This window comes from Ursus americanus, chromosome 1 (assembly GCF_024610735.1).
Source record: "Ursus americanus isolate L20-20 chromosome 1, mUrsAme1.1.p, whole genome shotgun sequence".
Taxonomy (NCBI): Eukaryota; Metazoa; Chordata; class Mammalia; order Carnivora; family Ursidae; genus Ursus; species Ursus americanus.
The window spans coordinates 78,036,888-78,054,098 of record NC_142127.1 but is presented as its reverse complement, the minus strand read 5'-3'; the positions used below and the strand labels follow the sequence as shown (position 1 = coordinate 78,054,098).

The following is a 17,211-nucleotide window of genomic DNA, read 5'->3' as shown; positions in this document are numbered from 1 at the left end:
GGGAATGCTCAAAGCTTTCCCCCTATAAATTAATGGTAGTTGCTTTTGCATTTCATGCCATTTCGGCTTACAAAAGCTTTTCATTGCAATAGACACTCTACTTTTGGTAGTTGGGGAGACCCGTATATGAGTGGCTACTGGGCACCTGAGAAGATGCTCAACGTCCCTAGTCATTAGGGAAATCCAAACCAAGACTCTAACTTGCCACCTCATACTCATAAGGATGGATACTATCTGAACAATAGAAAATAGCAAGTGTTAGAATGTGGAGAGACTGGGAGCCTCACGCACTTGCTGGTGAGGCTGTACAATTATACAGCTACTGCAGAAAACAGCATGGTGGTTCCTCAAAAAACTTCAAAATAACCATATGATCCAGCAATTCCACTTCTGGGTGAATACCCAAAATAACCAAAAGCAGGGTCTGAAAGAGATTTGTACACCCACATTCACCGAAGCATTATTCCCAAAGCTAGAAGATGAAGGCAACAAGAGTGTCTCTCAACCAATGAATGGATAAGCAAAATGCAGTCTATACATACAATGGAATATTATTCAATTCTTAAAAAGGAAGCAAATTACGGCACAGGCTACAACATGGATGAACCTTGAGGACATGATGCTAAGTGACATAACCCAGCTACCCAAGGACAAATATTGCATGATTCCACTTACATGAAAGAACCGGAATGGTCAAATTTATAGAAACAGAATGCAGAATAGTGGTTACCAGGGGCTGGGGAAGAAGGAAGTGGGGAGTCACTATTTACAGAGTACAGAATTTCAGTGTGGGATGATGAGAATGTTCTGGAGATGGATTGTGGCTTCCAGCTGCACTACAAAGTGAACACTTCATGCCGCTGAACGGTATACTGAAAAATGATTAAAATCTAAATTTTATGTTATGTATAGTTTACCACACTAAAAAAGAAAATAACTTTATTCTTTCTCTGTTGATTAATAGGTACAGAGTTTGGGTCTTATAAGAGGAAAAGAGTTCTGGACATGGATGGCAGATGGTTGCACAGTATTGTGAATGTACCTGGTGCCACTTAACTTACACTTAAACATGGTTAAGATGGTAGATGTTATATTATGTGTATTTTACCACAATAGAAAAAAAAGTTCTACCAAGACCAAGAAATTTAAAATAGATCCTGGAGGCATGGGAAATGGTCAGTTCTTTCAATGCAGGAAAGTGACCTGTCAAGTGTTGTAAACCGATCCAGATACTTATAGGTATATAATCATTTTATTCATGATACAATAAGGAACCATCTCATACTAATAAAAACCCCACGGGACAAACGAAACAACCATTAACTAAGCAATGTCTCTATATAATGAGACTATTCAAATGACATTTTAAAAAAAGATTTTATTTATTTATTTGAGACAGTGAGCGGGGGCGGGGGAGAATGAGCAGGGGTGGAGGGAGAAGCAGACTCCCTGCTAAGCAGGGAGCGATACATGGGGCTCGATCCCAGAACCCTGGGATCATGACCTGAGCCAAAGGCAGACAAGCATCTGGGCTTAACCAGCTGAGCCACCCAGGTGCCCCTCAAATGCCATTCTGACTCAGTAAATGTGTGAGCTCTTCCTAGGTGTTCTAGATATGTGCCATCACACTATAGCAACAGCAAATGCTTTAGATGCTTACTGATGTTTGGATCTTCACAGAACATAGCTGACTGTCAAATACGTTTTATTTAAGAATTAAGAAGGCATGGGTGGTCGACACAGCAGTGAAATTAAAGGCACAGAAAAAGGGAGACAACACAATTTCTTTAGAAGCAAATCCATCAATTCTGACTTCTGACACTTAAGAATCTGCCTTCTCCTCTTAAAGGGGAATAATCCTTTACGATTTTTGCAACAAAAGCCATTTACCCATTCTTTGTGTAGAAAGGAGGGAGATTTGTAGGGAAAGAGGGCTGGGAAGTCAGTTGCAAAACATCAGGGCAATGTCAGTCTGAAAATCATCAGCTAGTTGGAAGTTAAAAAAGATTTGCTAAAAGTAGCAATGTTTTTACTGGTTCAAGTCTGTCAGAAGGGTTTGGATTCTCTAGTGCCTCACACCAGTAACTTCAAAACTAACTCATTCCAGATGTCCCTATGATCATCTAATCAGACATCAAAAGCTGTATGGTGACAAGCTCACATGCTGCTTACAAGGACGCTGTATGTTTCCACAAGCGTAAAACACACACAGTAGCTACTTTTAAAATGTGATTCATCTAAATCAGAATTCTATTTTCAAGTACAGAGGTATTAGGAAAGGGGCCACCCTCCTGAGAAAGACAGAAATCTTTTAAATGTCTGTACAGTGTCATTCTATGACTAAAGTTTGAAAGGAAAAAAACCAAAATGAAACACTTAAGAAGAGTTTATGTTGTGAGAAAAAAGAAATCCCCCATCAGAAGAGATTTCTAAGAATCACACCATGCTCAAGGAAAAAAAAATCTTTTCCGCTTAATAATTGTCTTGCATCTTCCCAAGATAAACCCCATGAACCGTTTCCTTCCATGCCATCATTTTTCAGTAAATGTCCACAACGTGGAAGGTCCATCGGAACAGAGAGACAGAGATATGGTCCATACCCTCCAGCTTTCACTTGAAAGCAACATGATCTACTGTACTTGAACCTTCAGATTTAAGTTGTGCTCTCTTCCACAGAATTTAAGTGTGCTTATGTATGGATGTATGTCTTTATACTGCTGCCTTTGTGTATTTGGCCTTACACACACACACACACACACACACACACACACACACCCCTTAATATTATTACCCTGACCAATAAAAATAATCTTTGGTGTTTTGGATAGAAATACAACCCCATTCCATGAACAATTATAAATATTGAGGTATTAAAAGGAAATTTAAAGTTGAATTCATACCCAGCATGTTAACTCACATCTGGAACCCTGAAGTTGCTAGTCTGGATGTTTCAGTCCCTAAGAATAACAGAAGTTCATATAGGATTTCTATTTATTATTTCCTTTTAGTTACATGAAATTTGAGGAAATCACGCACAATTTAAATAATTTACTCAGGCTCACCGAGTTACTGCTGCAATCAGAATACAGGATCTTGACCTTTAGAATAAGGCTACTTTAAACATCACCTTTACCAAATTTTAAACAACACTGTCAAATTACATTTGCCCACACTGCTAACATGAGATGTTCATTAGTATTTTCACTAAGAGACACCTTGTAAATGTTCCCATACTCTTGAATTATTTCACATACCAGGATTTCTTTTTCTTCTTATTTTCTTCCAAATCACTTGAAACCAGAAGAACCTCTAAAAGAAGATGGAATAGGAGGAACGTTTCGAAGGGGAAATCTGCAGATGTGGTAGGCATACGAGAGGGATGTTGCCCAGACATTTCCAGTCTAATCAAGGATTTTCTCAATTCTTTGAACACAGTTATTAGAAAACTAAAAAGCTGTAACTGCCAAGATCATGAACCTTCGGATTCTAGAACTCACAGTTTTGTTGACAAAGATGTAGAGCTCAGATAATCGACTCCCTTGCATGCATATTAATTTCTACTCTCTGTTCATGTATCAAGGGCATAAACAAAGTTAGGCTTTCTAATGTTCATCCCTAGAATTATCAGTTTGTTGTCTTCCTATCATTTCTGTGCTTCCTCAGAGCCAATTTCTAGGTGAAATCACTGCTAGACCTGTAAAGAGACGAAGTAGTTCTCACAATTGAAACGGCTGCCCTGAGCCATCAACCCACGTTTTGATTCCAAGTGGAGACTTTGTGTTTAAACATCTCTCTCCCCTTGTCAACACAGGTAACACATTGTCCTCAGCAGAAAATTCTCAACTAAAAGCTATTTAGGGAGCAAAGCAGTACGTTGAACAGGTGATTTCACGATTTTCACATTCTAATTCATACGCTCATTCCTATCGATGATACACACCCACACCCGTGCACAGCTTCACAAGATGTGTTAAAAGTTGTCGAATGCACTCTGTCCATCTCAGAAGTAACAGTTTTAATCATCTAGTCATGTATGTATGTGTAAGGTGTCGGGGGCTTGGATAAAAAAATGAATATACTGACTCATGCCCCTGAGGAGCTCAGTCTTGTAGCAGACATGGAAAAAAAGGGTGAGGGAAGAGCTAACAGAGATTCTGCACATGGGAATTCCCTCGAGGGGCCTGGGAGGCCGAGCAGAGTGCAGACGTAAGGCGAAGGACGCGAATTCTGATCACTAAAATGTATTATTTAATCGTTTGATACTTGCTTGCAGATGGCTAGGGTTGTTTAATTGCTTTAGATTTGGTCATCATAACCAGGCTGTAAGTTTCCTGAGGACAAGGACCATAATTTATGCTTTCCAGATGGCGCAGAGCAGAGGTCTTGGGCATCTAAAAGATTAATCAATTTATGCTGACATTAAAGCAAAACTCATTCAATTTTCTTTCTTTTCTTTTCTTTCTTTTTCTTTTCTTCTTTTTTTTTTTTTTAGATATTCCTTCCTTCCTCCCTCCCTCCCTCCCTTCCTTCTATCCTTCCTCTGAGAGAGAGAGAGAGAGAGACAGCACCCGAGCAGGAGGAGGGGCAGAAGGAGAGGGAGAAAATCTCCTGCAGGCTCTGTGCTGAGCACGGAGCCCAAAGCAGGGCTGATCTCACAAGCCTGAGATGATGACCTGAGCTGAAATCAAGAGTGAATGCTTAACCGACTGAGCCACCCAGGAGCCCCCATTCAATTTTCATTATGAGCAGATCAATTTAAACAGCAAAAGATGACATGTCATGGTTATTATTTTAATTTCTGAAACTAACCTCTGAATAGTGGTCCTTCTCTTAGACTTTCAGTTCTGGACTAGACCCAGGAAGTATGATCGGGGAGCATACATCGACACAGGAATCACGTTTCCCAGGTTCCTTTATTAGTCATGGTGCAGACATCCAGAGAGTCCAAATTTGTTTCACCAACTTCTGTAAGATTTGGTGAACAATTCTGTTGCAGAATAAATTAGGCTTCTAGATTTTCCCCACCTGGAACTCAGGTCTTATAAATGCTTCAGAAATTAAGCTGCCGAAACCTGCCAACCTAAGTAAACATTTGGCCCCGTGAAATACTGGATGGCAGCTTTATCTCTTGAAAACAAAGCCATATGAAAACCATCGTTGCAATGTGTCTCCAAGCTTTGGTCTTATCAGCGCACAGCGTGAACAGCTGGAGTTACAAACACCAGGACTATTATTAAATCACTGTGTCAGGAAGGGGGAAAAAAAGAAAAACCTTTTGCAGGCTTCGGTATCTCTAAATAACGCAATTATATATTACATGCTATTTCTCCCTCCCTTTTGCTCATTGGTATCCACCTCTCCTCATTGGAAGACAATGAGTAGAGCCTTCTTTCCAATCTACATCACTGTCTACAACAATTAATTTATTTCAATGTTTCTACAGCTACTTAATTGCATATCTAATGGAAAGAAAAATAGGATTTGGTTGTTCAAAATTTTTAAGTTTCTATGTTGGGTTTTGACAGTCAGCTGCCCACAACCGAAAGTCCTCTCATATCACTCAGTGACAATTTGATGATTTTAATCCAAAACACCAAGCTACTTAAATTTCTCTGTAATATTTCAGTGATTTCTTTCATGGATGTGAAAATGTTTAAGCCAAGACCAACACTGATGATGATTTCAATATATGTGACACACAAAGGAAAATTTCTCAAACCAGTGTTCCATCTGATTATCTGCAAACCGCAAAGAGAATGCCCGTATGCATTGGAAATACTTCCTCCCAGTTGAAGCTACCTGCCACTATCTTTGCTGATACAATAGGAAAAACTACAAAGAACCATCTCATCTTCCTTAACATGCAAGACCACCAGAAACACTTCTCCCCAGGGTGTCTTCCCTTTACCTCCAATCCTACTCTTGCTAACAATCAGGCTGCTACTCACTTAAGAATTATTGCTGACCTCTCAATGCAGCAATTCAAAAACTTCTCTCCATGCTTACATCTTGAGTTTATATCCTATGTGTTGGACAGGCAAAGTGATAATATGATGAAATAGCCTTAATTATTTAAAAGTTGGGGGGTGGTGTCCACCATACTTCTTAATCTCTATCATGCATCAAATTCTGAGAACTGGTGGCTTTCCCATGTTGTTTCATCCTAAACCTGCAAACAGGTAGTTCTGGATTATTTTTTTCCTTTTAAAATTTGATAAGAGTGAGAGAGTCTCAAAAAAAAAAAAAAAAAAGCAATAGTCTCCTTCACAAAAATGCATGCACATGCAACGGTCCACAGAATAAAACTTTAGAGTTAACAGACCCTCTGAAACTCATCCATGAACTCCCAATTTAATAACCTCAGTATTGCCCTGTTATTTTTAAAAAAGAAAATGTATATTTTGTGGATATGAACTTTTAAAAGACGGACCAATATTTTCTTAATTTATTTTGGTGATGCAAGACAAGTAACAGTTTTAGAACAAACAAAGTCATTTACTATCCGAGAACAACCACAGCATTATAATTTTCAGGAATCCACTTTTTAATTTACTCGCCCTGCAGGATCATTTTGCTTTAGGGGTTAAATGTGAAACTATAAACAGTCATTAAAACACAAAACAACCATAGTAGTTAACCGGATATTAAGAAAAAAATCACATCTGTTTTAGAGTTCTCTTCCACCCACAAATTCAGGAACATCAATTTCAAGAACCTGGTTTTACGGCATGCCCTTAAGCCAAGAACACCAGGTTACAATCAAGGCAAGGGAGGTAAGACATCCCATAAGCAGACTCCCACTATTACATCTTGCCCCCAGGATTCTCTTTCTTTAATTCAAAAGCAGTCAGTAGAATTGGATTTTCTATTGCCTTGAAAGATAAATAGTCATTACGATTTGCACATTAATAATTATGCTATTCTGATTAACTGATGGGTTTATGAAAAGAGGAAGAAAGAAAATAAATTTCCATGCTGTTTAGCTGGTGGTACCCTAAGTAACAAAGAGTGAGATTTGGTGGCTTTTCAATACACTGAATGTGAGTCTTGTAGAGAATTTGATTTTCCCAATTTAAACGCTTTTTAAAACTTCACCTTGTCTGAGGGTGTACATCTTAAATTACCAATTTGTAATAATTTAACCAGCCAGAAAACAAGTGCAACTTCTCCAACTTTTCACAAACATGCGTCTCTGGGCATCAAAGAAAGTTCTTCCTGCTATAATAAGCCTAATGAAGTACAAGTAAAAATAACAGTCATCAACTGTGGTTTTAAAGGCAATATTTCAACATAATCAAATGTGTCAGATATTCATCCTTACAGCTTTTTAAGCTGTGGGTTATAAGTAAGTTTCATTTCTTGGGAATGACTGAACATAACCCACTTGGGGCTCTGCCATCTGTGAATTACTTACATGTGAACACTCTGTTTAAGAGATAGGAATTTTGATTGTTTTTCTTCCTTTGGATATTGAAAGGCAGTGCAATTGAACAGAGCTTTTTAAGCAATTATTGTTCATGTTAGTTGCACCATGGCTGTATTACCGCACATTCCCCATATTCATCATCACATATTAATTCACAGGCATCAAATATGGTGCGGCTGGAGTTGTAGAAGAAGCACCAAGTGGAACAATGGAACCTGAGGGATGGGAAAGACTCTGCGGTCTCCAATTCTGTGCTCCCTGGGCTCAGGCGCTGGCCACACAAACCCCTCTCTGCAGTGGGCTCCGATGTGAGAGTTGTGGTTGTGTTCCCATGGTTTCCTTGAAAGGCCATTCCTCTTATCACTGAGCAAACAATAGAAGTGACTATGGGGCTATATGTAGGGTGCCACATAATTTATCATCCATACATGGACACCTCTGAGAGTTAGTGGGGACACTATTAATAATTATGCCAGAACAACAGGCACGAACTAGGACTGCCCCAGGCAAACCTAATCACACTGTTACCCCAGAGATGATGTGCAACTCAAAGAACTTCTCCCAAGGGTCTCAAACCATTTCATTAATGCTGTATCCAATTTTACTTCTGTCTAGAGCTGTTCTGTCCAATGGAAATAAAATGTGAACCATAGTTCTAATTCTAAATTTTCTAGTAGCCATGCTTTAAAAAGAAACAGGTGAAAATAATTTTGGTAACATATTTTACTCCACCTAACTTACCATAGTATTATTTCAATGTGTAGTCAATATAGAAATTATTAATGAGGTCTTTCATATTACTTTTTTTTATATCTCAATCTTTAAAATCCATTATGTATGTTACACTCGAATTACATTTCTAGTGCTCAGTAACCACGAGTGGCCAGTGGCTATAATATTGGACAATGCAGGTCTAAATAGTCCATGAGTTAGGATACACAGGAATAAATGAACAGAATCATAACACACACACACACACACACACACTCACACACTCACACACTCACAGGTATTTTTCTTCTGGGTAAAAATAGACTCAACTAAATATTTTCCTTTACTAACTTTGCCTGCTTTTCCTAGTACGGCAGTTAAACTGTCTCTTGCCTGAGGTGAACCAGACTTTGGAGCAGATAAATCTTTACCTGGTAGATCTTTTGAGGAACAGAGAGAATGGCCAAGTTAGAGAAGGTGGGTAAACTGATGAGAAATTCTAGAACTTTCCCCAGACTAATACGTGCCTACATTCCTAAGTCCAACACACACACAGTGAGCACCCTCCACATACCTGGCATTAGAAATAGAAAGAAAAATAAGGCACAATGTCTGCACCTTGGACTGTTAAGGCTTGAAGTTTGCTTGGACATTATTTTACAACTGAAGAAAGAGAAGGTTAGGATGCGCCAGTATTCCGTGGCAAGCCAAGGACCAGACTCTATTCTTTGGGCCTCAGGTCTGCAATTTCACCAGCCACAGGGAACACTAAGGAAAGGAAGAAATGTGTTTTCCTTTTTACTGTAGATACATACAGACTCAGCCACTGTTTGGTAACTGGCATACGATTAGGTAAAAGAATTTGGGGTGCCAGCCTTTCTTCTTGAATTAGGATTTGCACCTTTGCGAGTAATAATATACTCCCTCACCAAATGTTTCAGCTTAGAACTCAATAGTATCCTAGTTTGGTAAGAATACGGAATCTATCAGAAACATACTAGTCCTCATTTCCTGTAGGGAAAGCAATATTGAGTATTTTCGACTGGTCTAAACCCAGATCCTAAGTGATAAAAACATTGAACTACATACTGGTGATTCTCTGCAGGGAAATGATGGTAACACAATCAGATACACTCTGACTTGGGGTATACCGACATTGTAAAGATAAGCAGTAAACTGTAACTTTTCTCATTTATAGCTTCTCTTCCTCCAATCCAATATACTTGGACTTAACATAGTCTCAATCAGTGTTTTAAATACTGGTTCTGTTTAAACTCCCCATTAAAGTAGAATACATACACCTGATTTTTATTAAAATAATGTTCCTTTAATATGTTTCCTTAAAAGGACGGTGGGGAAACATTACATCTAAAATACTTTGAGGACACTTGCTTCCTTGTTTACAGAAACAAATATGCCAAAATACCGCCACAAACTTATTTGTAAATAATCAATGGTTTGGTATAGTGACTCCTAACAGATACACGTTAGCACTGATTCTTGATAAGATCTTTTTATACCAAACTGGTGAGAATCCAGTTAGCTCATTCAGCATCCTTATATACTCTAAAATACTGCTTTTTTTTTTTTTTCCTCTTAAGGCACTATAGACAGTGAGACTTAAAATGGGGGAAGAGCCTTGCTTTTAGGAAATTTTTTGATATTATGGCTACATTATTGAAGATCACCTATTGCAAAAATATATATCCATTAACCAAAATCTAACTCTCAGGTGATTTCCAAGGATGGACCACAGTCACAACCTTTCCAAGTGACTCAGGATTTATCAGAAAGATCCGACAGTACCATATGAAAGGAGGACCTCATTTCTTCAGGATTCATCTTCCATTTAACCCATCAGTTGTAAGTGTGTCTTGTTATAAGCACTTCCAGTATATAATTTTATTTTTCTTTAATTTGGATGTTGAGTTCTAGAAACCCAGTAGTGGTACCACATATACATGATACTGGTATCTCAAAACTCTGTGACCATTCACTATGGTAGGACTTCACAAAGCACTGCATTAACACACTGAAAAAATATAAAATGATACCCTTGGGCATTACAAAGCAGGAGGATGGAGGAAATTCAACAGTGCAGTGCACTGGTTAAGAGCACAGAAACTTTGGAGCCAAACCACCTGGGTTAAATTCTTGACTGTGTTACTTACTAGTTGTGACCTTAGACAAATTACTAAACCTCCCTCTGCCTCAATGGCATTATCAGCAAAATGGAGGCAAAAATTTGTGACCACTTGATGACAAAGTTTAAGTGACTTAGTGTAAAGCACTTCAAAGAGTCCGTGGCACATAATCAGTACATGTAAAATTACTAGAACATAAGTTCTAATGATAGCTCATAGTAGCTATTACTAATACTGTATGTCCTATCAAATGCTCTCTAATGATCAACTTACTTAAGACTGCAGAGTCCCAGTTAGTCTATCAGTAAGGCACTTTGATCTTTCATTAGAAAGGCAAACTGCAGGATACCTACTAGAGTAACAGGTTTCAGACTCTGGCCACTGGGGTGTGAAGCACTTGGCTGGGCATCAGCAGGTGGGCCCGGTGCTGGGTCGCTGCTTCTCCTCACCTGCAGTGGAGTGCCTGTAGGACAAAATAAGAGGTGAGAGGTCAACAGAACCCTGGGGAGAAGAGAGTGCATGGTACAATGCAATTTAATTAAAAAGGTTTATAACATGCTTTTATGTAAAAACATTCTATTTCTAAGGATGCTTGTAAATTAATCCATTTAATGATCTTTTGTCATCTATTTACAGACTGACACATGGAAACAAAATCTTTCAACTCTCATCTTTCCCCACTTGCATTTCAAAACAAGTCATTGTACTTAACCAAAAACCATTAGGTAATGCAGAAGTTGACAGTGTGCAACTGAAACTGATCTGGAGAATGTATCTGAGTATTAAAAAGAATGATTATCCAGCAGACAAGTGAAGAGGTTCACACAGGGCAATTTGCTATTCAGTAGAGCTAGAAGTATAGTTACTGCAGCCATTTGATGCTTCCCAAATCTTTTGAATGATGATATACGCTGAAATAAATTATTTGCTGGGATTATAGCATTAATGTCTATTTAAGTACAGAAAGAGATGGGTTCCATTCTCTTCCTTTCTCCTAAAGTCGATAAAACTGATAAGGAAAATAAGTTAGTTTTTCTAAAAATATATCTTGATTTCTTTTTAATTTAATGAAAGCTTCCACTATTAAATATTTGAGCCAGTTATTAAATTCTGAGAAAAGATCATACTATTAGAAAGTTCAAGTGAAATTCAACCTCAACAGAGCTAGCAGCCTAACTAGTCTGCCTGCAATTAGGCCTAAAATAATTTGTTTCATACAAAATTGGCCACTGTAGAGGAAACTCTCAAAAAAAGTCCTTTTGGGGTCTAAAAATTGCTCTCATGTAAAAATTAACTTTTTATTTGCATGCTTTGGGGAAAAAACGGAAAGCAACAGAAATGCAATTCTCCATCTATCAATATTCTGCAAAATCTTCCCCAACTTTCTCAAGCTATTGCTGCTTAAAAGAACATTTGTTTCATATTTCATTTTATATGGTACAGTTACAAAAAACGAATGCATTTTGAAGTTATTTACAAATCTGATTTTTATATGTGCTCCAACATTTTTATTCTGTGTTCAAAATATAGATGCTAATACCTTCCATCTTTGTTCAGACTCTTTCTATCCTTGTTGCTTTTTAAAAAAATATCTTCTTTTATAATAGGAAATTAACATGCTACCGAGGATGAAACCTAACCAAAAGGTATTATAAAGTCCAAGTCTATGGTCCATTATTTCTTTCTGATTAATAAACATTTCACCACATTATTCCCTAATTCCTTCATTTCCATCTAAAAATTTCTTAAGCAAGTGACACAGTAATGGTTGTATGGCCGGCAACTCTCTTGAATGAGACATTAAAAGAAAATAAATAGAAGAGAAAATATCATCAAAATCTCAAGACAATAGGGTCCCAGTCCTGTACTAATATTTCCCCTGATTCAGGTGATCTGAATTACCATTAACATAAAGTGAACAGATCAGTCGAAATGTGATATCCTCAGAAGCAACCTATTAGCCTAAAAATTAAGAAGAGAATGGGGAAAACTCTACGAAACTCTAGTTAGTTTCTAAACATTTAACCTAGACCAGGACACTGCATGCCAGCAATCTAAAAACTGAATTAAAAACAAATAAATCAGGGGCGCCTGGGTGGCACAGCGGTTGGGCGTCTGCCTTCGGCTCAGGGCGTGATCCCGGCGTTCCGGGATCGAGCCCCACATCAGGCTCCTCCACTATGAGCCTGCTTCTTCCTCTCCCATTCCCCCTGCTTGTGTTCCCTCTGTCGCTGGCTGTCTCTATCTCTGTCGAATAAATAAATAAAATCTTAAAAAAAAAAAATAAAAAAATAAAAAAAAAATAAAAATAAAAACAAATAAATCAAAAGCAAGTAAAACCAGCATGGGACACCAAGGCCCAAAAATAAGTTGATTTAGAGGCACAGAAATGGAAATGTCAGTGACTGACAACTGCACTGTTTTTTCAGATGAGTCAGACACACATATATATGAATACAAACAGAATACACATAGTGTGTGTCTGAGAGAGAGAGAAACAGAGACTTGTTATTTTGCCTGGATAATAAATATATGTTTTTCTTAAAGCCAACCTAGATAATTTTCTTGCAACTCTAAGGACATGGTTATGACTCTTCACTTACGATCAATGTCTGCTGTCTTAACAACAAAATGCTAAATTATTTAAGACATAATTCTCTGACAATATGAATTTGAGTTTGTGCATTTAATCAATAGGCCATAACATTACAGTTCTCTCCCAGAACAAGATAGTTCAGTTTTGTACCAGCGTACCCACTATTTGGAACGTTAACAGAAAAACAAACAAAGGTGGCCAGACCTTAAGCATACTCCCAACTCACTGGGAATAAGTTTTTGTCTTCTCTACTTTTTCTGGATTCCACACTTGAATGTCTCCTGTTGAGTCACCTTCTATCTTTCCTTGGGCTGTCTTAATGTGTTAATAACAAGTATAAATCATTTCACACTGGAATTAATAATGAGCATATTTAAATATGAACTGCTATCTCAGAGAGTTTTAAACAACCCTTCCTTTGGCAATTTAAAATTCATTTGATATTTGTTTTTTTAAATTGCCAAGCCTCATTTGAAGGTGCTGGCCAGGAACAGACTGAGTTACAACTTAAAGACAGACAGATGCATCCTACTATAGAACAGAAGACAAGTAATCCCAAGTACTGGAGATGATCTGGGGGAAATCCTGGGACATATGTCAGTAGAAAGCCCACCTTGCAAGCACCGCTAACCGAAATGAAAGGGAAACAACCACATCCAGTTTTATAGAATTTTCTGTGGGAGGAAAAAAGTAATAACCTCTGCACTAAAGGAGCTTATAACCTAACAGTAAGATTAGACTCTAAGAACTATCACGTGTCCATACAGAGGAGAGGACCGTCTGTTTTGGAGTCAGAAAGACTGAGATTCGCCTTTCCTGGCTCTGTGACACTGGGCTGCTTGGTGACACAGTCTCATCTTTTAAAAACTCGTGATAAAAATACACCATAGAATTGACAGAAGGTTAAAATAAAAGAAGGCCTGCATAGGACATGGAACTGTCCAGTCTGCAATTTTCATGCAGGAAATCCCACACCCCCCCCCCAATAAAACGGAGTTAATAGCACTTGCTATTGTTGTGAACAGTGTCATCTGCTCAAAAGCTGAACACCTAAAAGTCAGTTTTCATGAAATAATATGTAAATTAGGGCTCCCGAGTGGCTCAGCTGGTTAAGCGTCTACCTTCGGCTCAGGTCATGATCCCGGGGTCCTGGGATTGAGTCCCGAGATTGAGTCCCACATTGGGCTCCCTGCTGAGCAAGGAGTCTGCTTCTCCCTCTCTCTCTGCCCCTCCCACCCTGCTTGTGCTCTCTCTCTCACTGTCTCTCTCAAATAAGTAAATAAAATTTAGAAAAAGAAATAAAATGCCAGTTAAAATAGTAAAACATAATTCTTTCCTGAACCAGGTATAGACTTACTATAGCAATCAAAGCTTTTAAGAAAAAACAAATGATGGTGTGGGAAGGGAGTTGAAAATGGAAAAAAATAACCCATTATCCATTGGTATTTTTCAGTTAATTAAGAAAAGATTCTTACTATTAGATTTTAGAGGCAAAAGCCCTCAGTTCAGCTCAAGAGAACAACAGTATTCCTTGGAATCAGAGTTTAAAAGCTACTGGCACCAAAGCCCAAATAAAATAAGAAATGTTATGTACCTTAAAGCATAAAATCTTATACAATTGCATTACGTTTTTGCACATGGTTAAATGTTTGAGGCCTTATTACGCATCAGGAGCTGGACAAGGGGCTGCCGGTATTAAGATGAGTAGTCATGTGCTTACTTAGGATTTATTTTTAAAAAGAGGATGTGAGGGCAAAGAACAATTTAGACACAGGCAGATACCAGTGCAGTGTCCCAGTGGGGTTATATACGGATCGTTGAACACATCCCAGTGAACACTCACGCTGGAAACTTGATGGAAGCCAGAGAGCACCAGAGAGCAGCAGTGTCCCTCCAAGCAGAAGAGCTTCTGATCAGGTGTGTAGCTGCAGGTGACTGTTCTTGATGATAGGGTTTTGCCACATCAGAAATTCTAAATTCTTTCTGGAGCCCTGTTCACGCATACCCAGGGCTTATATTAAGCTCAGGACAAAATTATTCACACACTCACTGTACTTCCCTCTAGGAAGATGACTAGACTCATCAGGTCCTCCAGGCCTTGGGCCAACCAGCACTGGAGTCTGTTCCTGGGTGTCTATGAACAACTGCACCTCTCCCACTGCTCAATCACATTCTAATGGTGGCAAAACCAGAATTCAAAGGGGTACAGTTACTTATCCAATGTCCCTTATAAATGTAAATAAGGGGAACCACAGGAGGATCACCTACTTCATTTTGGGGAAAAGAGTTCTGAAAGAGGCAGCGACTAGCTAAAAGGATCAAATGGGTACATTAAGGAATCATGCAAGATATAAAGATCAACACAAATTCAAGTTATCTATATAAGTTTCTGTCTCTTTGTTATAATCTCTCTCTCTCACTCTCTCTCTCATACACGCGCACACACACACCCCTGGATGGATTTTTTCCACATTTGGAGGATGTGTTTGGGATGGAATAGCTTAAATGATAGATGATGTGTTGTACATAAAATTCTGTTTTAGAGATTTTGAAAGACATCTTTTTTTTTTTTTAAGATTTTATTTTTATTTATTTGTAGAGAAAGAGAGCGAGCGCCAGAGAACACAAGTGGGGGTGGGGGGTGAAAGGTGTTGGGGGGGGAGGGAACGGCAGAGGGGGAGTGAGAAGCAGGCTCCCCACTGAGCAGGGAGCCCAATGCGGGGCTCCAACCCAAGACCCTGGGATCATGACGCGAGCTGAACGCAGACGCTTAGCTGACTGAGCCACCAGCTGCCCCAAGATTTTGAAAGACATCTTAGAAAGACAGGCAGTTATAGAGACTGAAACCGAAGCCCAAAAGAATCATCCACGTGATGCCACAGTGGGCAGAGAAAAAAACCATAAATCCCACACCAAATATCACAAAGGCACGTGTTCTAAATTGTTCAGTAAGAGTAGAGATTTACCTAAAAATGGTTAATGATTTTCCTGAGCAAAACCAAAAGGCCAGCTTGTCATCAATATTGGTGCTATTCATTCTAGGGTGACTGATACCTGAAGAGCTCAAGGGTGTCCCAGTTCATGTGCCAACAGGGCATTCTGTGAGAAGCTGATGGACGCAAGCGCAGACAGACCTGAAGGGCAACGTGAGGGAAATGGATAGAAACTCAGCGGCACATGCAGAAATGGAATGGCTAACTTGAGGCAGACATGGGAGAATTTAGCAATGACTATACATGCAAAGCAAATTAAAAGCATAAAAGAGAAATCTAAAAACTTTCTTATACTTCTTGCTTAGGGAAGAGAGAGCAATAGGAAAATTTCAGCAACTGCTATGGTTTGTTTCGGAAAAAACAAACAAAACAAACAAACCCACGAATCTTGGCTTTAGCCCATTGAGGGTTAGAAGGATTTGCTTTTAATTCAAGATGTCTTGAGATGTGTGAGAAATAAGACACTAGATATTCAGGTGGGCATTCGTAAAGATGAGCATGAAGTTCATAAAAGAAATCATATTGGCTTCCAGAACGAGTGAGTAGAGATAAAGATGGGGTAAATACAGGGGGAAAAGGAGGATTCGGTACAGGTGAAGCAATGGCATCACATGCAGAACAATGAGAAAAACAGAATTTTACATTCTTACAGAATCTTCAGAAAGAAAGGGTATCTCGAATGGCAAGTAGTCAACAAAGCCCCAAAGGCAAACCTAGAGGGAAGGCAGGGTGGGAGAGTGGAGAAAGGGACCGCAGGTTCCAAGATGAACTCTTTATGTACAGAGAGGGGACAAAACCTGGTCTTTTTAGTTTCAATTTTCCTTTTCTCTAAGGGATTACTTCTGTGCTACTAAATTATCAAATCACCAAAATAGACAGTTTAAAGAAAGAAAACACGCTCTCTTGTCAATGCTACTGACGCTGAGGATAACAAGATAAATATGAAAGGGGAAAAAGCCATTGAAATACACCTAAGTTGGTAAATATTTCACTTTGAGGATAAAAATGAATTGCAAACAGTTAAAAATCTTATAAACTTAAAAAGTGATAAATAGGAAAAGACATATTTTTCCAGGTAATCAATATTAATAGTATTTTGATAATAATATTAACAGTAGGTGTGAGTTGCATCTTGGTTTCACATAGTACATTTCCTTAATAGAGTTTGTACTAGTCAGCATGTAGAAGAATGCCTTTCAATTATCCTGTACTTCAACACTCATTGAATAAATCTGACGTTAATTGAATCATTTTGACATTAAAATATGGATATGTCCTCCGGAGATATGGTGAAGAGAGACTGGGGGTCAGGAGATCTGCCTTCCAGAGATGGCGCTGGCG

At 38.6% G+C, this 17,211-nt stretch overlaps 1 protein-coding gene across 6 annotated transcripts in view; it reads right to left on the bottom strand.

The window, feature by feature from the left end:
* PARD3B (par-3 family cell polarity regulator beta) overlaps window positions 1–17,211 on the bottom strand; it is a 980,330-nt gene that overhangs the window by 509,357 nt on the left and 453,762 nt on the right. For all 6 annotated transcript variants that reach the window (XM_045806556.2, XM_045806555.2, XM_045806554.2 and 3 more), the window contains one exon: window positions 10,635–10,744. In XM_045806556.2, coding sequence (XP_045662512.2) covers window positions 10,635–10,744 — 110 coding nt within the window. The remainder of the gene's footprint in view (window positions 1–10,634; window positions 10,745–17,211) is intronic.